The sequence below is a fragment of the Rhinichthys klamathensis genome, unplaced genomic scaffold (assembly GCF_029890125.1).
Source record: "Rhinichthys klamathensis goyatoka isolate OS25496 unplaced genomic scaffold, OSU_Roscu_1.1 h1tg000256l_1, whole genome shotgun sequence".
NCBI lineage: Eukaryota > Metazoa > Chordata > Actinopteri > Cypriniformes > Leuciscidae > Rhinichthys > Rhinichthys klamathensis.
Window position 1 is genome coordinate 925,930 of NW_026606778.1, and position 23,887 is coordinate 949,816.

At 37.2% G+C, this 23,887-nt stretch overlaps 1 protein-coding gene across 1 annotated transcript; it reads right to left on the bottom strand.

Moving 5' to 3' along the window:
• Positions 1–409: 409 nt before the first annotated feature.
• Positions 410–18,978, bottom strand: ros1 (c-ros oncogene 1, receptor tyrosine kinase). The gene is made up of 28 exons (XM_056267221.1): positions 18,650–18,978; positions 18,503–18,548; positions 18,242–18,390; positions 17,413–17,548; positions 16,934–17,138; positions 16,201–16,277; positions 14,859–14,984; positions 14,288–14,472; positions 13,580–13,677; positions 12,354–12,859; positions 11,327–11,530; positions 11,123–11,233; positions 6,759–6,934; positions 6,441–6,635; positions 5,514–5,614; positions 5,163–5,374; positions 4,906–5,078; positions 4,606–4,762; positions 4,349–4,441; positions 3,146–3,275; positions 2,878–3,043; positions 2,711–2,775; positions 1,972–2,101; positions 1,798–1,895; positions 1,396–1,599; positions 1,177–1,311; positions 876–1,036; positions 410–704 (listed from the first exon to the last, which is right to left on the bottom strand). The coding sequence occupies exons 1-28, from the start codon at positions 18,779–18,781 to the stop codon at positions 550–552; spliced, it is 4,326 nt and encodes a 1,441-aa protein (XP_056123196.1). The 5' UTR covers positions 18,782–18,978; the 3' UTR covers positions 410–549.
• Between the last annotated feature and the right edge of the window lie 4,909 nt (positions 18,979–23,887).

Sequence of the window (23,887 nt, forward strand, 5' to 3'; positions counted from 1 at the left end):
TCTTCTTTTTTTGAGGACATATTAGTCAAACGTGAGAGGGTCTTCAAAGTGTATTTTGGATGTTTTCTATCCACTAGTCTGAAAAAACACCAAAATCTCAAAACTGACAGATGGATGAAAAAACAGTGTTTTTGCCAGAATTGCAAGTAGGCCAAGGTGACAGGCCTACTGTTTTTAGGAAATATAAATCTAGTTGTTTTTTATAGTGTTGATATAATGCCTTTTTATTGTTCATTCACTTTACACATTATGCATAAAATAATCATTGCTATTATTTTGCTGTTTGCATAATTTATTTAACCAGATAACAATTTAATCAGTTGCAAAATTTCAAGTAGGTATTTCTTTAAGCGAATACAGATCTAACTGTTTTGCAGAACATTGATATCTGTTTATTAATCATTCAACATTACACATTAAACAATACAATATTTATTATTATTACAATACAATATTTACAAAAAAGAAGATTACAAAAGTGAGGTCCAGCTCACAGGTCTTTGTGCAAACTTGAGGTGTGACTTCAAAAGCACATTGGCAATTATAGTCTTATCTATCTTCAGTGGGTGTCGATGTGTCTGTTCGCACACTGTCTGGGCTCTCAGCTCGATACATCAAGTAATTCAGTCCCTCGTTGCTGAGCACAGGAGACAGTCCAGTTTCCAGAACTTCATCTTCATCGACACCAGTGCAGACCTCCTCCTCTGGAGAAAATCAGCGAGAGGTACATGTAATGAGTCACAAATCTGTGCACATCTGATTCAGATGTAATTAAGTAAATGAATTAGATTCATAACATTTATTCCTTTTTATATGATGAAATAAAGCTAATATTTTTTGATTATATTGATATCTATATTGATATAAAATCACACCGTCTTCCTGGTAGGCTTGGTTCACATGACCTTCAGCTCCATTCTGGTTTGCTCTTTTATCCTCTTCATAATCTCTCAATTTACTCAGGGTTTCCTCAAGGTACTGGAAGTTTGGCCTCTCAGTTGGTTCTTTACTCCAACAGCTCATCATCAGATTATACCTACAAAAAGCAGTAATAAAATGGAAATGTGATCTTTGCTTTTTACCATATTCATTCAAAGCACGTCATATCTTTGTCTTCGCATTCAACCGATTTATAACATGTATTTGTAGAAATCATCTACTAATAATAACACTTACAATCTCTGTGGACATCCTGCTGGTAAAGCCAGTCGTCCACCTGTACAGATAAGGCTTAAGACTTCATGGTTGGTGTATGTGGGATATGGTAGCATTCCTAAAGTCATAATCTCCCATAAGAGCACACTAAATGCCCTGGAAAAAGCAAATTATAAAAACATATTTATTGGAATATGCATGTTACTAGATAAGGCAAACATTAATACTCAAGATACTGACCAGACATCAGAATATTTATTGAAAATGCCATCGGTTAAACTCTCTGGTGACATCCAGCGAACAGGAAGCAGACCTTCACCCTTCTTCCTGTAGTAGTCGTTCTTATACACATCACGGGCCAATCCGAAGTCTCCAATTTTTACGACCCTTCCAGGGTCCATGTAGCTTCTTACTGACACTAAACAGTTCCTTGCAGCAATATCCCTGTACACGAACCATTGAATAGTTTCATTTAAATACATTTACTTTTATGCATTTGGCAGACACTTTCATCCAAACTGTGACTCGCATTGCATTCAAAGTGTACATTGTGTGCGTTCATGCATTCCCTGGGAATTGAACCCATGACCTTGGCATTGTGAGCACCGTGCGCTACAGGAATGCATATGAGCACATCTTTACCTATGAACGAAGTGCATCCTTTCTAAATAAGCACATCCAGTGGCAGCATCCAAACTGATGTCCAGAAGGCTGGTGAGGTTTAGTAGCTCTTTGTGGGTCTATGAGACATAAGAACATGTTAGTGCTGTCAGTAAATAAGCATCTCATTCAGTATTTTTGAAAACAAAGCCTAACATTGGTAGGACGAGCTCCTCTCAGGTAAGATTGAAGGTCTCCTCCTTCCATCAGCTCCAGGATGAGGTAATGTGGCTCGTTTAGCAGACACACTCCGAGCAAGCGCAGGATGTTAGGATGATTGAACTGGCTGGAGAGCCACAAACACAAAACCAAGCATGATAAATGTGCTCCAAATAATTGGACAAACAAAACACCGTTCAAAAGGTTTTGGGTCAATATTGAGTAGAACAACTCTTTTCAACATTGATAATAATATGATGTATTTTTTCTTGAGCGGCAAATCAGCATATTAGAATGATTTCTGAAGGATCATGTGACACTGAAGACTGGAGTAATGATGCTGAAAATTCAGCTTTGATATCAAAGAAAAAATGACATTTTAAAACAGAAAATTATTATTGTATTTCAAATTTAAGTTATTTTAAATTGTAATAACATTTCACAATATTACTGATTTTACTATATTTTTGCTAAAATAAATGCAGCCTTGGTGAGCATAAAAGAGACTTCTTACAAAACCCAAAATTTTGAACAGTAGTGTAAATCCATAAATAGAGTAAAACAGAGCCCCTTGGGTAAAACATCCGTTTAGATTTTATTTTCTCCCAAAACAACAGACCCCAGCACAACCATTGCCATTTGCTCTAGGCCAGGGTGCCACGTCATCATCATGTGTTTTTCACCATTGTTATAATCATATTTTTAGTGTGATGCTTTGAGCAAACTTTTCTTTTACCTCATCAAATGAGCTTCTTTTAAGAATTCTGTTTTCTCATAGTCGCTGGCATCTTTCCTCAGTGTCTGTGAAGAGATTGATTTGTCAGACATCATGATTGCAATCGGTAGGCTATTTGCTGAAACAGCCTACCTGTATTTATGCATATATATATGTACCAAATGTACCTTGACAGCCACTCTCCTCTCTGGCACAACTCCAGTGATTTGGTTGCCAACTGTAACACCTTCATAAACTTCTCCAAAAGCACCACTACCCAACAACCTCTGGAGCTTCAGACATTCTCTAGGAAACACAGGAAGTGCCTCAATCTCTCCCTGGGCAGGTATGGCACTGGGGAAAGTTGTTTAAATATTAACACACTTTTGTGGTTTGTAGATGCAACAAAATCATATTAAAATGAAGCTTTAGTTTGTAAGTGATGTTTATGTGTACCTGATGGCAAAGCAGGCGTTCCCAAGACCAACTAAACCTCGAATATACTCCAACTCCACATCTGGATGGATGTGCACACCGGTTTGTGTGACTGTCCCATGATCCTTTTTCTTATGGCGTCTGTGCCAAACTACATCAAAACAGCAGGGGAAGTCAATGTTGCACAGATCTACATCAAAACAGAAGTAAATGTTGTACTTTCATTTTCTATCATTCATTTTGATATACCTGCCCAATCGGTCCAACGACAGTTTCCGATAAGTGGGTGAAGGTTAACTGCGTGTACTGTCTTTTAGGTTGGAATGCCAATTGGTTATTGGTCATATAGGTTAGCAGCACATTGATTATTCTATTTAAGTCTTATCCTTGTTTACCCGGGTACCAAAGTCGCACAGGGTCCTCACACCGGCTGTTAATTTTATGCGGGCCCACGATCACAAACTCACCAGTCTGATCAATAACCAGAGGTTATGGCTAAAGCAATTTAACAATGCCGCCCACGCTAGCTATTGTTAAAAGGTACCCATGTAGCCCCCATACAGTCGCCTATATAACAACTTAATTAGAGCCCAAACAATAACCAGAGTTTATGGGCTAGTACTTTAAAATAATGCTGCTCCAACGCTTGCTATACATCAATAGCATTTTTATCTAGCCTAACAACTTAGTTAAATTCAAGCAGTTAGTCAGGAATCTAAAATCTCACAGATGTGCCCCATACTCCATCTAACCTGAGATCTAGTATGTACACCTTTTGAGGGCAGGATGCCATATGAAAGACCCACCCTCCTCTGTAAGCAAGATATCTCTAAACTCTTAAAAACTTTATTATCTTTTGGTTTACTTCTGTGGAGACAAGACCATTGTACCAGTCACACTGAGAAATTTCAACTGATACCAGACATGTATAGTGGTGTATGATAATTATTCACATTAAACCATATAGATTTTTGGGTGAATTTTGGTGATCTCAGCATGAGAGAGAGAAGGAATGTGGGAGGAGGGAAAGAGATGTAGATTAGGGTGATACTGAGGTGTGACTTGCGTCTAGGATGCGGATGCTAGTTTTTCGAGAGAGTTCATATGTTAATTTCCTTTGTTTTCTCAGAGTGTAGCCCTCTCTTCCAGTTCTTCCAGCTTTTCCAGTCTTACAGGAATGAAACAGTCTTTTATAAAAGGGAATTGTGTCATTTGTGTACTTACTGACTGCTGCGACGATGAGAATAATCAGTGTAAAACCAGCAGCGACTGATACGATCAAAATAATCAACGTCATGTCAGTGTCTGATGAAGTACCTGCGATGACAACCACACAGTGCATTTTTAATGGCCTTTTTGTATTAGATAGCACAATAAAATACACAAGAAGCAAAAAAGTACATTTCCATTCAAATGTAAGGTATGCAATGTATTCTTAATCATCTGCTTTATATATATATTCAATGATGCAGCATTCTTACCTGGAGTAATGAAAGTTGTTTGTGTTGATTCCCCTCTACCCCAATATGAAAAGGGGGTTATGGTGATGTTAAATTTGGCTCCTGGTTTGAATCGTGTGACATTTATGACTGCTTCGGAAAACGTATTAACAGGGTGACAATATCTGGTGGGGTATTTCTGCAGAAATGTGTTGGAAATTCATCATCAATATATTTTACACACAAAAAAATTGGTCACATAAAACATTGTTTTCTTTTAAAGTACTTAGGGTGGATTTACAATATCTAGTTTACATTAATAAACAAAATTCGGTGTAGTACATTTTGAAGCTGTTCCACATTTTTCCACAGTTCCTTAGACACTACACAATAAATCACTGTCCCGTAGTCAACACTGCTGGGTTCCCAGTGTATCTGAAAAAATGTGTCATTCCCTTCAAGAACAATTTTGGAAACTGCAGGTGGAATAACTAAAGGAGGAGATACAAATCCATCTGGGATACAAATACAAAGACACAAAATGATTATGATTATCACATACAGCAATATGACATATACAGTATGTTAACAGTGCTGACCTGGAAGAGGTTTCAGCATTTGCTGTACAACAGAAAAAGCTGTCAGTGTTTTGCTGGAAGACATAAGGACACTGTTGTTTTGGTTCAACTCCTGAATCCTGAGCTGTTTCTTCTCATCCAACCAAACAAGCCGTCCGCTATAGGAGCCCACTTGATGATGTGAGATTTGAGATGTGGTCCATCTTGCAAATTCCACCACTTTAGACTGCATCCTTTAATGTTACAGCAAATGGATGAATTTATGCAAATCATAAAAAAAAATACATTTATTCAATAAGAAAATATTATTGGTCAATAAACAATGCATTCATTAATGAGATCTAGCTGTTCAACATTTGTATATGTACCAACCTGAAAGGACTGATGTTGACTCTGTAAAGATTCAACAGGGAGCCGTCCTGTACCAACCAATACAGATTACCTTCAATCACATTCAAAGTGATACCAGCGACCTATAATTTAGAGATTTTCTTCTGTGAAATAAAACTTTTCGCTAAGGCTGGACTCAAGAGTCTACAGGGTGTGTATGTGACATGGGTACACTGCCGTTCAAAAGTTTGGGGTCAGTATGATTTGAATAAAAAGATGAAGAAATTATTACTTTTATTCAGCAAGTATACATTAAATTGATCAAAAAAGACTGTAAAGACTAAATACAAAAGATTTCTATTTTGTTCTTTTGATCTTTCGGTAACACTTTATTTTACAGTGTCATTGTTACATATGTTACATGTTACTAAAGTAGTAACAGTAAATTATGCATAATTACATACAACTAACCCTAAACCAAACCAAACCCTAATCCTAACCCTAGTAAGTACATGTAGTTTATTAATATTACACAGTAGTGTAACACAGACACCTTAAAATAAAGTGTAACCGAACTTCCTATTTATCAAAGAATCCAGAAGAAACTGTTTCATGGTTTCCACAGAAATATTAAGCAGCACAACTGTTTTCAACATTGATAACAATAAGAAATGTTTCTTAAGCAGCAAATCAGCATATTAGAATGATTTCTGAATGATCATGTGACACTGAAGACTAGAGTGATGATGCTGAAAAAATTAATTTTGCCATCACAGGAATAAATAACTTTTTTAAATAGATACCAGTTCTTTTTAAATTGTAATAATATGTCACAATATTATTAGTTTACTATTATATAGTTTTACTATATCCCGGTAAGAATAATAGTCTTCTAAAAAAAACATGCAAATCTTACAGACCCTAAACTTTTGAATGGTAGTGTATTAGCAGTGTATATTAGGTCCTCACCTCCTTCCCTGAGAACACACTCAGTTTATCCAGGAGTTGGTAGTCTTCTCCATCCAGTCTACAGCCTTCTACTGATGTTTCAGTGGTCCAGTAGATGGCAGCATTCAATGAATCAATCACCAAACTGAGAATCTTCTGCTCTGCTTGAAGAAATATCTCAACCCCATGACCAGATGTAGGAGACCCTCGGCATATCTGATAAGAGATGCAAGATGGCTCACAATTAGTTCATATAAAATCAGTAAAGGCTTAGTAGCTTCTGTTTATCATGTCTTCAATATTTCACTTATTCAAGCATGACTTCATTTAAAAACATACCTGATTTGAATTGCAGCTCCAGTATAGATACTGTCCCAGCCAGTCAAAGGCCAGCGATTCAGCATTCATGGGAGTTGGCATTGTCAACACACTCAGAGACTGATTAACCAGTTCAATCCAGTTAATGTGGCCCGAACTGTTGGTCCAGTAGATTGTGGAGCTATACCAATCCATGTCTGCTCATCACGAAAGAAGAACATATTGACCTTGTTTTATAGGGAGTTGCATTGTGAAATATGGGATGCATAATGATGTTCTATATTTTTTTTATTGCATTATATAAGTTATAACTAAAATATAAAAAAAAACAAGTGGAAGGCATTTTAAATAAATACTCTGTTGAAAAGCTTAGAAATTAAGATTTCTTTTTTAAAAAGAAATTAATACTTTTATTCCGCAAAGGTGCATTAAATCGACAAAAAGTGACTGTAAAGACATTTATAATGTTACAAAAGATTTTTACATTTTAAATATATTAAAATAGAAAACATTTATTTTAAATTGTGATAATATTTCACAATGTTACTGTATTTTTTTATATAAAAAAATGCATGAGACTTAAAATTTACAGACCCCAAACTTTTGAACGGCAGTGTATCACAAGCACACTTATCAATAAGAACACTTCTCAAAATATTTGTTAGGTTTCAAAATATGAAACATTAAATACATTGTTCAAAAAGAAGGCAAAAGGTCTTGGACACACTTTGGTTGTCAAACTTTAGGGATAGTGTTGGGGAAAGTTACTTTTAAAATTGCATTACAAAATTGGGTATTTTCTTATTGCGTTTCTCACCTGGGCTGGGTTCGCACCTTGTTTGTTTTATAATATTAAAAAACAAAAATAAAAAAAAAATACACCAGGGCACACTTTCACACCAGGGCACAGTTGTTAAAAAGTTTAATCTGGATCAGAATTGTCTGGATTTGGAAATCCCATATTATTTCTATCCAAGATAAGGTAATCCATCTTACTTTTGTGCCAATTTTTCAAAGCAAAATTGGATTGGATCACCCAGATACACAATTTTCCAGATTGCCAAATGGGATTGCTCTAAATGAGATCACATATCATAATGTAGGCTACTTGCTATGTAAAAAAACAACAGGTAGAATAGGTAATGTGGGGTCACTTTAAGTGTTTTTATTTGAAGAAACAAAAAACAACACAATAAAACACTACAAACATCCCTTTCCATTTTTAATTCCCTTTTAACAGTCAGGCCCCTATGGAGCCCCTAAAGAGAAATATGGTGATAATAAAATATGAGATGGGAAAAAAAAAAAAAATTCAATGTTTTTGCAATCTCTCAGTAAAGTTTTGTGTTGCGTTCACCCGTTCGCTCGCAAAGAACTGAAAAGTTTTGCAATCAATAGCAAAGTTTCTCAGAGGAATACAAAACATTTGCGAGAGAACGCAAAAGCATTAAAAGATAAGTTTTCTTCCCATCTCATATTTTTTGTCCCTTTAGGGGCTCCATAGCCCCTCATCTGACCCACAGCAAATAAATACAAACTACTTGTGATTGTTTCATTGTAATTGAATGCTCAAACAAAACTTTTAGTTGTGCGGCTGATCTGGATTGCAGAAGAATAAGATGCAGGAGAAGAAAGTTCAGCACTCTTTACTTTATCTAAGGTCATCTTTGCTTATTTATATGGTTGAACGTGAGTTACTTATTTGAAAAAGTAACTCAGATAATTTTTTGTAAATTTAAAAGTAATGAGTTACTTTACTAGTTACTTGAAACAAGTAATCTGATGAGGTAACTTGCATTACTGAATGTGTAATGTGTTGCCCCCAACACTGTTTATGGAACGTTTATGGTCAACATAATGAACTACACACCTGTGGTTCCCTTTCAGTCGCTCACGTTCGACATGACGACGTAATTGGGATCACTTCAGGGAGCCCTATCAACTTCGAGTGTCAACAGAACGAGCCAATGAACGTTGGCGTGCGTGAGAAGCGTCACGCGCCCCGCCCCGCAGCGCGGGTATAAACAGGAAGCGGGCGCACGCACTCACTGTCTTTCACTTCGGAGCCGAGCTTTCGTTTTGACTCTGAGTTTCTGCAGACTGCTGCATCGTTGGAGACTTCAAAGAGAATACTCTGTTCCAGTGCTGGTGTGAAGGCGCGATCAGCGGTGGCCGCGAGCATTACAGCTCACAACTGCTGTTTTCACAGCATTGCTTGTGTGTGTGTGTGTGTGTGTGTGTGTGTGTGTGTGTGTGTGTGTGTGTGTGCGTCTCTGTGTGTGTGTGTCTGTGTGTGTCGGTCTCGGTGGGCGTTCCTCTCGTGAGTGTGTACCCCGATTACACCGCAGCTATCCCTGGGTACTTCAGCACTGAGAGAGTTATTTTTTCTATTTTCTATTTTTTGTTTTCAACTAAAAGAGCAACACAAGTGTGAACCTGCGTCCTTTTCAGGATGTCACTCCGCTTGTGCGTTTCTGGATGCGGTCGTTCCCTGGCGCCAGCAGACGGCCACAATACAGTAGTTGCCTCTCGTGTTTGGGCATTCAGCACGCTGAGGCAGCTTTTGTGAATAGTTCATGTTCCCATTGCGGGAATATGACTATGACAGCGCTGAGATCGAGACTCGCTCACCTCAAGGGAGGTGCAGTCCCCTCGCCTATGCCCCGATCTAGCGTCTATTCTGGACCTCAGAATAGACCTACTTCTGTGCATGGTCAGGGTGATCTGAGGATTACCGTGAGGGCTTCCCCGCCGAGGTAATCTCCGTGGGTCCCTCACGCCTCACAAGTGCTCCCGCTGTTGGAGCCTCCAAAGGAACGCGCTGGTCCTTCTTATGGACGACCAGTCGTCTCCTTTGGAGCTCCACCTGATGACCAGATGTCTATCGCAGCATCGGAGGGGAGCTTCAGTCCTCTGGAGATGAAGATTCGGCTGCGTTACCCCCTTCAGGGAGTGTAGCGTTGCCCGAGTCTGATCCAGAATGGGCGGCTATGCTTTCCCGGGCCGCCGAGAAGGTCGGGCTTGTGTGGAACCCTCCACCATGTCCCGAACCTTCTCGGTTGGACGACTGGTTTCTCAGCGCGCCGCCCTGTTACCATTCTTTCCGGAAGTGCATGAGGAGCTTACTAGGACGTGGACGGCGCCGTATAGTGCCAGAAGCCGTCCTAGTGGCTCCTCCCTCCTCACCACCCTCGACGGTGGAGCAGCTAAGGGGTGTGTGGATGTCCCGCCGGTGGAGCGTGCCATCGCGATGCAACTGTGTCCGGCGTTTGCTTCCTCCTGGCGGGGCAATCCACGCCTCCCGTCCAAGGCATGTAAGTTTTCGTCCGGTCTCACGGCGAAGGCTTACAGAGCCTGTGGACAGGCTGCTTCCGCCCTCCATGCCATGGCGCTTATGCAGGTCCACCAGGCCCAGGTGCTCATGGACATGAACGAGGGTGGTTCTGACCCAGACTCTCCTCCGGGAGCTCCGTGTGGCAACTGACCTCGCTCTCCGAGCGACGAAAGAAACCGCACGTTCAGTCGGTCAGGCGATGTCCACCTTGGTGTTCCAGGAGCGCCACCTTTGGCTTGACATGGCGGACATGAGGGACACCGATAAATATCGGTTCCTGGATGCCCCTCTCTCCCAGGTTGGGTTATTCGGCGACGCGGTCGAGAGCTCTCAGAGACGGGGCACCCTATGGCACCCGCGTCCAGACCTCTGGAAACTCCATGTCTGGTCCCTGGACGGGATGCGGAGGTTCTAGGTGACCTACCCCCAGCGGTAGTTGACACCATCACTTCCGCTAGAGCCCCCTCTACGAGGCGCCTCTATGCATTGAAGTGGAACCTATTCCTTGATTAGTGTTCTTCTCACGAGGAGAAACGGGAGACGTGACGTCCCGTCGCCACAGTTGCTGACCATCGCTGTACGGCCGTCACAATCTCAGCTCCTCAGTGAAAAACAATGAGTGCGTGCGCCCGCTTCCTGTTTATACCCGCGCTGTGGGGCGGGGCGCGTGACGCTTCTCACGCACGCCAACGTTCATTGGCTCGTTCTGTAGACACTCGAAGTTGATAGGGCTCCCTGAAGTGATACCAATTACAACGCCACGTCTCCCGTTCCCTCCTTCAGGGAACGAGGGTTACATCAGTAACCGAGACGTTATTCTGCTAGGACACTTGTGTGGGACCAACAGGTTAAAAAAAATAACTGGAAAAAGTGTCTCAGAAAGGGAAGTTAGATCTGAGAGGTGCTCTAGCATCATTTATTTACAGGTGCCACATAATTTGATATTTTGTATCTAATGCAGTGAAAATTAAACATTTTTTACTGTGACTTAGTTGTTCAAAAGAGTCCAAATACCTGTTGGGTCCACTAGAAAGGTTGAGATTTATATTACCTTTCACATCTCCAATATAAGACACTATTGGTTCCATTAATTCAATGCTCTCCAAATCTTGCTTCCATATTTCATCATCACTTGCAGCAGCAATATATGGGAGCTCATCGGCTGAAAAAAAGATGACTATAGTGAATATAGTGAAAATATAGTGGCCATTTTAAAACCATTAAAGTAAATGATAAAGTGCATCAATATAATCACCAAGCTGAAGAGTTGTTCCTTCATATGAGACTGATCTGGAGCATCCAGCAGGAGAACAAGCCCTGACTGTGAAGCTGTACTGCTGTGAGCTCTGCAGATCTGGGACGGTTACATGTGTGCCAGTTTTTACACTAAATCTCATCACGACCAAACCATTCATAGAGCAGTTTATAGCATAAGTCCAATTCTGCCAGGCAGATGGACCTGTGTGGAACAAAACTGAATTTATTTAATGGACAACAGCAATTGTGTGGTTTGGCAAAAATTAAATCTAAACCAATAAACCTGGCTTTAATAAATTAATAAAAAATATATTTTTTAAATAGTCACCTACTAATAAAAAAATCCAATAGCTGGGTTTCAGTCACGTGATTATGATGACGCGCGAAATTCAGATGGAGGGCAGGGAGTGAAGAGCGCAATGGACGAGATGGAGGAAAGTCCGTACTGTACTACTTTACACGCTATTACAAGAGAAAGAAATAAACAAAAAATCAAACATATGTTGGACGTGATCCTTACGTTATGAAGAGGAGCGATTTTTCAACTGAATTTAAAGATTTTCCTGCTATCGAGGCGGTAGATATCAGCAACTACCTCGTCTTACAGACATACTTTGACTTTACAAAGTTCGGAAACGTTACACGTTACACAAACATAGCCACTTAAGTTGTATTAACTCACCTTTGACGAAGTAATCACTGCACACACGGGCATTTTCCCATTCGGCTCCTCCCGACCACAGACGTAGGTTTGCAAGCCGTTTTTCCGGAGTTTTGCGGTCAATTTCTTGCATTTTCCCCCCTAATGAACAACAACTTTTGGTACACGATGAAAACTCATCGTAGTTTGATCGATTTAAGTAACCATAAACGACGCAAAACATAGGCATTTTGAGTTTGTTATAGTGCTTTCTAAATACAGCAAATCACTTCCTGCCCTCCATTTGCATTTGGCGCCATGGCAACGCAGTGGCGTGACGTCATATGAAAACAAGCTATAGTGCTATTAACTTGGTATCACTCACTTGCTCCAATCATATTTTCAGGTTTATCCCAATAGACATTGGCTTTATCTGATCCAAACAGGACTTGTAGATGTCTTGGCTTTCGTGGCACAGGATATGGTTGTGCAGATGCGCTAAGATCACAGAGATTACCAAATCCATCATTTTGACTATGGATGACATCACAGTCCATAGTGAATTCATTGAAGGTGGCCACTTGACTCTGGCCAACTTGTTTATAAAGTGCATATCCATTGGTGAGCATGAAGAAATCATCCTCAAAAACAATGCTGTTTGCTTCAAAATTAATGTTTTTGTACAGCGTAATGGGAAATAATCCATCCATAGATGTGGCGTTGAGCGTTTGATCACTTTTGTCGTGATAAACCAGTCTCTTATTGGGGAAACTGACCACAAAGTTGGAGACCGAATGTGTTTTTACGATGTGACTTATCTCATGTTGTTGGCCAGAGGCGTCTGGAAGAGGGCAACGGTATATTCCACTGCTCAGCAACAAGAACAGCCATCTGACAATACAATTTTTCAATTTTATTAAATTACTCTTTACTTAAAGGGGTAGTTCACCCAAAAATGAAAATTCTGTCATCATTTACTTAATCTCAAGTTGTTCCAAACCTGTATGAGTTTCTTTCTTCTGTTGAACAGAAAATACGATATTTTGTAGAATATGGGTAACCAAACAGTTGATGGGCCCCATTGACTTCCATTGTATGGAAAAAAAATAGGTAACTCTTCCTTTTACAGTCCTGTTACCCATGTACTTACTATGTACTTATTATAGTAATTATAATTACTGGGTAATAACTAGGTACTAACCCTGAACCTACCCCTAAACCTACCCCTAACCCATGTACTTACCTTATATTAGCCAGTACTTTCTAGGTAAGTACACTGTAAGTACACGTAAGTACTGTACTGTAAAAGGACATTTTTTTACCGACATTCTTCAAAATATCTTCTTTTGTGTTCAGCAGAAGAAAGAACTTCATACAGGCTTGGAACAACCTGAGGGTGAGCAAATTATGACAGAATTTTCATTTTTGTGTGAACTATTCCTATAAAACCAACAAAATAATAAACTAAAATCTTGTCTCTAATGGATATGATAAAAAAAATCATGTAATGCAGAGGGTTTATACAATGTTTTATAGCTTTATATTAAGCAGAGACATTGCTTTACATTCAAGCATAACCAAACAGTATTTAATAATGTTTATGATTCTCACCCATTATACGGATCTGCAATTATATTTACAATGTCACTGGAAAGGTTGAGATTTATATCCACTGGAAAGGAACAGTCATCCAATCCACAATAGTAGACCTGCATTTGATTTTTGTGGGAAATAAAGTATGATGACAGTATTTAAATAAAATTCCAATTTCAAACTAATTCATCTCTCTGTATGGCATCTGTTACATTTCGAATTGCCCTTCAGTTTGTAAACACAAGTAAAATTTATATATGCTTATATTGTTTTTTTTTGTACAAAAAATGATATTTGATATGATATTTAATCTTTAAAGTTGTATAAATTGTTATTTTAGCCACTATTTAAAGGTAAATACACTCAATGTGCAAATTGTAAAGCACAATGGGAGTCTATGGGGTAGGATGTTCCAGAACATTTAAATATTGTTTTTAAAGTGCTCATATTAATTATTCAGTACAAAAACATATAATATTTAATCTTTAAAGTTGTCATTTTAGTCCCTAATTAAGGTAAATGCATACCCTACAACTAGAAACATAGTATATTGTTTACATTAATGTAATTACAATGGAAGTCTATAGGGCAAGGAGTTCCAGAATATTTAAATATTGTTTTTAATGTGCTGATATTAATTATTTGGTACAAAAACAAATGATTTGAAAGTACAATTTAAAGTTGTCCAAATCATCATCTATTCCCTAATTAACGATAAATACACACCCTTCCACTGGAAACATAGTAAATCCTGTGATAAAGCCAGTCTACAGTCAGTGCTGTGACCTCCAGCGGGGCAGAGTGCAGAAGTTTGAGATCTAACTGGTCAGTCAGATTTCCAACCCCTTTCGACCAGATACGAGTCCCTTCAGAGAAGTAGACATGGTTGGAACTGTAGTGCACTGCCACCCCTGTAAAAAAAACAAAAAAAACAGTGAGAAGCCAGAAAACAAGGACCATGTACAACTAAAGGAAATTCTTATTGCTTAAAGGTTGCTATTCCAAAGCTACTTTAAATTTAAATATCATCTTTGTATCGAATGTTCCTCTTAAATCATTACAATACATAAACATGCAGGTAATTGTTGACAAAGTAGTATAACTCAGATAATTTGGTTTTGGGAATTTTTGTAAAATGGGATAAACTTTAGTTTACTTGGGTCTTTCTCAGTATCTTCTTACTGTCTATGAGAAACAACTGAAATACTGAAGTACTCCCATTTGTGATTCTTCTTTCCTATGGGCACTCCTGTATGGTGGAGAAGTTAAAAATGCAATGATATGCAGAGGAATGGACCTGTGATGTTGCTCTGGATTGGACTATCCGAGAGACACAGTGCTGTAGTGAAGAAATCTGCATCCTCTTCTCTCATCCTTAAAGAGTTCCATCTGGACGCAAAGACCCAGCGGCCTCCATTCTGCTCTGAAAAGCATCACAGATGAAGCGATAAGATTGTTTATTTCAAGTCATTGCAAACACGATGCATTGAGAAACATTAGCAGAAGAGTTGAAGTATTTCGGCTGCATGAAGCTTTCAGTGATTTAGCCAAGTAGTTCTTGGATTAACATACAGTACTCAGATTTTAAGTTTGGTATTGGTTTAAAGGAAATTGATATGCTTTTTCAATGTTGGTGCCAATATTTAAAAGTTTGAGGCTGGTAAGATTTTTTTTTTAAATGTTTTTGAAAGTGTCACAACTAGTTTTGTATAAAGTGCACAAAGACGAAGGTTCAGAGCTCAAATACATCAAAATACAATGGCCAAATACTTGAGCAAACAGGTGATAATGATGGTGATTGATGAGTGCACAGCTGAACATAACCAGTGTCTGTGAAAACAAATGAATGACGATGACGAAACACAAATAGTCAAAAACAAACGTGATTATGGCAGAGAGAAGTATCTTATGCTCACCAAGGCTGCATTTATTTGATCAAATATACAGTTAAAATGAACAATGTAAACTATATCTACATTTTAAAATAATAACTGTTTTTTTATTTTAATATATTTAAAAATGTAATTTATTCCTTTGATGGCAAAGCTGGATTTTCAGAGTCTTCAGTGTCACATGATCCTTCAGAAATCATGTTAATATAGGTAATAATATACAGTAATAGAATAACATAATATAATAATATGCTACTGATTTGCTGCTCAAGAAACATTTCTTATTATTATCAATGTTGAAAACAGTTGTGTTGTCTTATATTTTTGTGGAAACCGGATTTTTCAAAATCCTTTGTTGATTAGAAAGTTCAAAAGACGTATTTGAAACAGAAATCTTTTGTAACATTATAAATGGTCTCTACTCAATTTCAATTTATTGATTAAAAGTATTAATTTCTTTTAAAAAAACGTACTGTCCCCAAACTTTTAAACGGTTATGTATATTTACAGTGAAATAATACTTTATTATAATGTTTTATTATAATATGAAAGAAATTGCAGACATAAAAATAGCACTAAATATTTTAGAATAGAAAATGTTTATTATTAATTTACAATTTTAGCAAAAGGAATGTTGCTCCAGGACCTTTTTTTTTTTTTTTTTTAAATGTATCCAAGAAAGCATCCTATACATGTCAAAATTAGGGTCATCTTTGCAGGAAAGTTTCACTGTGAGCTTAAACTAACCAACTTGTGCTGGTGTTGTTATGCTGCCTTCAGCAACAGAACCCTGGCCCTCTTGATTTACAGCAGCGACTGAGATCCTGTGTAAGACACAGTAAGTACAAGCATGATTTTATATAAACAAAAAATAATAAAATCAAACTGCATAGTGCAAGTAATACCAAGCCTATGGTTTGGAATCCAAAGGGTGCATAGAAATGTAAACATGTATAGGCCTACCTAAAGGGATAGTTCACCCAAAAATTCTCCCCCTCATGTTGTTCCGAACCCGTAAGACATTCGTTCATCTTCGGAACACAAATGAAGATCTTTTTAATGAAATCTGAGAGCTTTCTGTCCCTCCGTTGACAGCTACGCAACTACCACTTCCAAGCCCCAGAAAGGTATAAAGACTTCATTAAAGTAATCCATGTGACTCCAGTGGTTTAACCAAAATTTTATGAAGTGACACAAGTGCTTTATTTGCGGCAAAACCCCCCCCCACAATTTACAAATTATTAGTGCGTTCAAGTCAACACAACAGTTGACGTGAGTTGACAGTTGAGTTGACGCACTAACGCGCGTTTGGAGATTATTTTGAACCAAAGTCTTATGGGTTTGGAACGACATGATGAGGGTGAGTAATTAATAACAGAATTTCCATGGTTGGGTGAACTAGCCCTTTAAATGCATTGTATATTGCATTTTATGTTGCATTAAAGTTTAAAATGCTTATCTATAAAAATGAGGAGACTACCTATATGTAGTGTTATGGGTCGTTGGGTAGAATGTGTTGAAGAATACATTTCCTCCTGTTGCGACACTGATGACGTGTTCATTGGATGTGAGATTGAGGTTGAAGCCCAAGATGGGTCCTCCTGGTTTCTCAGGTAGAGACCAGCGAACCTCCACACTCTGTCCAGACACGCTCTCAATACTCTCAATGGACGGGCTGGTGGGCACTTTTGAAAGAGAAACATTTTAAACAGCTTCCAACAAGTCAAGTCAAGTCAAGTCATCTTCATTTATATAGCGCTTTTAACAATGGATTGTTTAAAGCAGCTTTACAGAGATAAACATATAATTTAAGGTAACAGAGATTTGGTTGTATAACGGTTCTTGAATAATGTTATTTCCAGCCAAAGTTAATTTTAATTGATTCACCTCCGTCGAAATGACAACTGATTTTAAAACATAATGCAAAAAGACTGTTGATCAATTGTTGATTTAACATACGTCCAAAAGGTTTTGTTTGGTACCAAGGGCTTGCTGGAGAACACGCGTGTATTTCTGCTATCACCGCCCAAACCCTGAACTTATAGTAGGTAAAAGGTTCCAACTGTTTGATGGTGTATGTTGATTCTGTAACATTCTATGAGGAAAAAAACAAAGCATTGCCAAAATGATTAATCTTATATGCAAACAAACTGTAAAGAATACAGGTGATATTTCATGCCAAGTTTTGATCAATAATTAATGACAACATGGTTTTACATCGCTTTAACTCATCAAAAATAAGTTAAGCAATTTTAAACTTTTTTTTATAAGTTAAACAAGATTCAACAATGTTTTAAGTCAGTTGAATGTAATTTAAGTTGAAATGATGTAAACATCTGAGTTGATTGTACTTAAAAAGGCAGCAACCTTTTTTATAGTGTAGACTTAGTGAGCATAAAAGAAATTATACAAATCTAACTTAGCCCAAACCATTTTTTTTTTTTACAGTTGTGTATATTTATATAAAAATAATAATAATAATAAAAAAAAATATATTTTTAGTGATTAAAAATTCATGTGAATCATTGTTTATGAACAGAGTAAGGGCAGGTTTGGGAGAAATTGTCATTAAAATAATGTCACAATGCAAAATATTTGAATGGTCATAAAATAGCCTTTATATTTTCTAGATGCAAAAATGATTTTTTAAATTAAATATAACCTGAATATTCTTTGTATCCAAATGCATGATGCTGTATTTCCCTCAATAATAATGAATGATGTACAAATGCAACAAATAATTATTAGTCATCAATATTACAAATATAAACATAAAATCATTCAGTACCTCTGCTTGTGCCCAAATCCCAGACAGACTAGGACCGGTCCACTGAAGAATATGCACCACATCAGACTGATTCAGGGACTCCCAGCTCATAGTTATATTATGAGACCCAATCCAGGTTGAATAAGGTGCTGCGAGCTGACACACAACATCTGGACAGGAAGATTGTAAATGTTTGTAAACCAATAAGTAAGCAGAAACAGAAGTGAAAGAAGCAAATAATATGTAAATTGTTTACAAAAACTTGGCAGTAGTCCTACTCACTTTGGCAAATGGCATCCGTACACTGTTTGAAGCCACTCCTGGCTGTCTACAATTACAATATTTCAGACATTAGCTCAAGTAAATTGAGAAAAAAAAAAAAATCAATACTGGTCCAGACTACATATGAACAAATCTTAAGAATCTTACCATGGGGTGAACTGAGGCATCAAGAAGCCATTCATCACATGATGAGGCTCTGAGACAAATAAGCAGAAATAGTAGTGCTGAAACAAACTTTAAACCTGTGATTTCCTTCCTTTCGCCACAAATCTTTTCCATTTCACATGCACCGAACTTCTTGAATCAAAGCACACCCTGCATGGAGCTACAGCTTAAATGTTCACATGACTGTAGGGATATTCCCAAAACCTAAAATATCGATCAGTAACACGCAATCATGGCCGGACACCGGCCCTTTAACAGTCCCTCCAAGTTTGTGGTCACCTGGTCCGTGTGGCACAGGTGTGTCTAACAAGAAAGCAGATGGAAACAGGTGTTTCGTAAAAATATCGTCGAAGTATATGTGTCATATATCATTGGCGGATACCATGCAGACAGGTAAGCAGACTGAAGGTCACTTGGCTGTAAAGTATAGAAGTTCTTATCTTTACAGTTGTTGTAGATGGATTCAAGGAAGTGTTTATTTAATGGTTAAAGTGTAATTGCTATCAGTTCAAAATGAAGCAAAAGTGTGAATTTTATCAATAACAACGTACACTAGGTGCCTTACTCACTGTAGCAGTTAAAGGTATTTAGTGCCAGATTTACCATATCTAAGATAAATGTATAGAACCACTTATACAAGTATAGATTTAGAATAGTAATGTACTGAACCAGGTCTACAGCATGAGGTTCATTCAGCTTAAAGCAATGGGTTTACTAGCCCCATCGACATCATTGTCACATAATACTGAAAATAAGTTAGTTATAAACCAAACAACAATCACATTTACAGTATGATATTTACAAAAGTAGTTTAAATGATTTTCAGTGGTATCAAACAGCATGTTTTTCATTCAGCTAATGTGTGTTTTACCTGACTTTCCCTCTAGGTGGTGATGCTTCACAAAACCTCTGCTTTAGTCAGAGATATCATGTGTATATTTTTATATGATAAGACATATTCATCAATCTTTATAGTATAATTTCTAGTACCCATTGTACTGGTTTGCTAAAGCTTAAGTCAGTTTCTCAGTACATTTCTTGTAAAAACCTGTTGTCTTAAACACCACACATGCTGATAATACAGTCTTTCCTGTGTCCCAACAACACATATATCTGTTTTTTAGTAAATATATATTCCTAGTTTCATCCGGAACGGAGATAAATAAGAAAAATTGTCTCTGATCTACACTGTAAAAAAAAGTTGCTGCCTTAAATGTTTACGTACAATCAACTTGGATGTTTAGGTCATTTCAACTTAAATTACATGAAACTGACTTGAATCTTGTATAACTTATCAAAAGTTGAAAATTGCTTAACTTATTTTGAAGAGTCAAAGCAATGTAAAAATATATGTTGTCATGACTTATTGATCATATAATTTGTTTTTAAACTTTTTCTTCCAAAATCGCATACTTCCCTTTAGGTGAAAAAAAGTATAAGACAAAAGAAGTATGTCCAAATTCACAGTACTCGTAAAATAGTAGGCAAAAAGTACCCGGATGACCTGCTACTTCCTGCGAGATTCTGAAGTGTGACACTTTACTATCCCATGAGGCCACGGGAGAGGATTTGTGAATGGCAGTGAAGCGATGCAACTGACACTGCTAGGTCACATGATAATGGCAGCATGGCAGATGTAGTATTTACATTATTTTTACACTTTTTTAGTGGTTGCGAAGTAATTATAAAATAAGTACCAAGATAGTATGCGATATCAGATGAAGCCTCAGTTGTGGGTTTTAGGCATTATTTAAAGGGAAAGCGCACCCAAAAAACTCCTGCCATCATTTTCCCCTTATGGCATTCCAAACCTGACTTTGTTTCTTCTGCGGAACACAAAAGAAGATATTTTGAAGAATGCTGTAACCAAACAGTTCTGGTCATCAATGACTTCCTTTTACGTATAAGGACCAAATAAAATAAAAAATCTCAAAATATCTTCTTTTATGTCCCTCATTTTTGGGTAAACTTTCCCTTTACAAAGTTTTCTCAAGCTCCATTTGACAGAACTTTAACGATTCAAAAACGCTGCATGTTTACGGAAGAAATTTGCTTATATAACCTATAAAAACAAGCTGACATTTTCTGAGGACCAGGACTCCCTTCATGTTGATTATAGACTAAAGATAGTGGTTTTGATCATTTGCCTTTTGTGGGTTAATGCATGCATACAGCATGCAAAACATGCACGAGGGCGGAGGACCGATGTCTGAAAACAAGAGGACATTCAGTGATGTGTCTAATTAAGCTGCCGGTCCCGTTGATAAGGGGCTGCTCTTTAAATCCACAAAGCCCCCTGCGACTGACCCTGTGATGTGACAATGAACTAGATGTACTTGTTTATGTATTTATCACATGAGAAGCTCTGAACCGTAATCAGACCATATAAATAGCAGAAATGTTTTTCCACTGTCTTTGTCCAAGTTGTCTCCTCGCCAGGCTTAAAATATCACACGGGCAGATCAAAAGAGCAGAGCATGAATATTAGAGTTATAGAGTTATTATTATGATGTATTATTTGCTTGGTATTTGAGACCCCAATGATATTACAGGTAAGATTTATGCATAGATGTACGTAGCTGAGCATGATAAGTCAATACGAATTGACCCCATTTACCTTTTAATACAGTCTTTTTTTTTAACTGATGTCACCTATAGTCAAATTAAATTAAATATCAGTTAAACATTTTTCATGAATGCAGTTTAATTGTCCACAACAGTCAAACTTGAAGTCATATTCGATTTAATTTGATGTAAGACCTACTTTTTATAATCCAATCAATTCCCAATGCAGATGGATTAAAATAAAGTTCCACACATATTTTCATAAACATATTGAATTATGAAAGTGATATAGGTTATGAATGCTGTTTCACGTTAACTTCAATAGATATAAGATTTCTTAATGTTTTGAAAGAAGTCTGTTATGCTCACCAAGGTTGCATTTATTTGATAAAATACAGTAAAAACAGTAATTTTGTAAAATAGCTGTTTTCTGAATTATATTTTAAAATGTAATTTATTCCTGTGATCAATGCTGAATTTTCAGAAATCATTCTAATATTCCGATTTACTGCTCAAGAAACATTTCTAATTATTGTCAATATTGAAAACTGATTAATATTTCTGTGGAAAACATGATACACTTTTTTTTCAGGATTATTTGATGAATAGAAAGTTCAAAAGATCAGCATTTATTTAAAATAGAAATCTTTATATTACTGTCACTTTTGATTTATTTAATGTGGCCATGCTAAATAAAAGTAGTTTCTTTAAAAAAAAAAAAAAAAAATACTGACTCTAAACTATATATATATGCAATCCAAGACAGGACGACGACAGCACTGTCCAGACCGAGTATCAATGGATTAATAATCTGGATTTACTCTGAGCCAAGGCCGATCCCTCAAGCATGACAGTCATTCCATACTGTTTCACAGGGCCGCTGCTTAAATTCACGAGGCCTGGGGAAACATTTTTATGAGTGGCACATGAGAAGTGTATACTATACATTCCTATCATCACAGGGCCCTGCTTTTTGACAGGCCATCCTTATAATAATATTTTGATGTAACAAAAATGTACTGGCAGCATATACTTTTACGGAAGTTGTTGTAATGGCACCCGTGAGGTCATTTTCTAAACACGTTTAAAGCTATAGGTCTGTCATGCTTCTGCAAAATCCCTCACACCTGCTTTAACACGTAAGAGTGGGAGTGTTTGCAGAGCTGTGGGACTGCAGTGAAAGTTTGGTTAGGGTGATTCTCCCAGGATCAGCCCACCACAACCATGCTAAGATCGCTGTGCAAGTTTTATTTAGAGTGCAGAGGATTTGTGGGAACAAAGGAAGTTTATTCTGGGAGACCCTTGTTTGCAACATCCAACAAGCGGTCGAAGAAAATCCCTAGACTATGACTCACGGTGCTTTGACATCTTACCGCAACTGATTTAAAGTAAGCAATAAGTAGAGCAATATAATAATGAAGAAATGCATATTTTTGCAATCTCTTGGTTAGTAAAATATTGTGTCCAGCTATGTCTCAGTTCCCATATAAGGGCAGATGTGAATGTGCATGTGTATAAAAATAGTTCAAGGCATTCTCCATTCACTCCAAATCCCTCCCGAGAGCTCTTTAATTTACAGAGCCGGGGGAAGCGTCTGTCTTCGGTTGATAGGTGTGTTAATCCGTATGCTTGTGTCATTGAAAACCCTGCTAATAACTCACGTATACCTAGATATTCACTTCTTCCTGTTCATCACATCTCATCTAATTCCAATTTCGGCCTGGATATATTAATTAACATCTAGTGCCACTACAGGATTAAACAGCAGGGGAAAAAACTATGCTAAATGCAAATTATAAAATGAAACAAACCATATTATTATGTATAGCGATGGAAAATAAATAGGCTCATCACATTTTTAAAAGGGACGAGAACACGCTTCTCATATCTTCTGATCTTGATAACAAAGGCTGTGTGCATCTATTTTAGTTGAACATCATCATACCATTTCACATGGTAGAGGGTAGCTATACGAGGCAGCTTGCATGACATGCCCTCATTCTTAAAATCCATGAACATAACTAGATAAAACATTATGTAGAGAAAATGACTCAGACTAGATTAAACAGATTCACTTGCGGCGAGAATGACTCAATGACTTTAAATTATGGACTTGCGAGAGGACAAAAGAATTACATTTTAAGACACCTTTTTAAAAACCTAAAAAAAAACTGTGTAACAATTTATTTTAAGGTGTCGTAGTTACACGTTACTACATGTACTAATAACAGTAAATTATGCATAATTACAAGTAACTAACCCTAAACCAAACTGTAACCGTAAGTAACGTTAATTAATATTACTCAGTACTTACTAGAGTAAGTACTATGTCACCTAAAAATAAAGTGCAACCAAAAAAGCTAAATGTTTCTGTTCAGACAATGTTATGTTCATAATTTGGATTTGGTTATAGATCTATGCAGTTCATGGCCATATTAATACAATTTTAAACTTAAATGGGAGATTCAAACTGTAAAATTAAAAATAATAACAATATAATGAAGAAAACATGAAGTATTATGGTTCAAAAGTGTGGGGTAAGATGTTGTTCATGCAAAATACAGTAAAAACAGCAATACTGTCGAAATTGTATTGCAATTTAAAATAACTGTTAACTATTTTAATATATTTTAAAAAGTAATTTATCCTGTGATG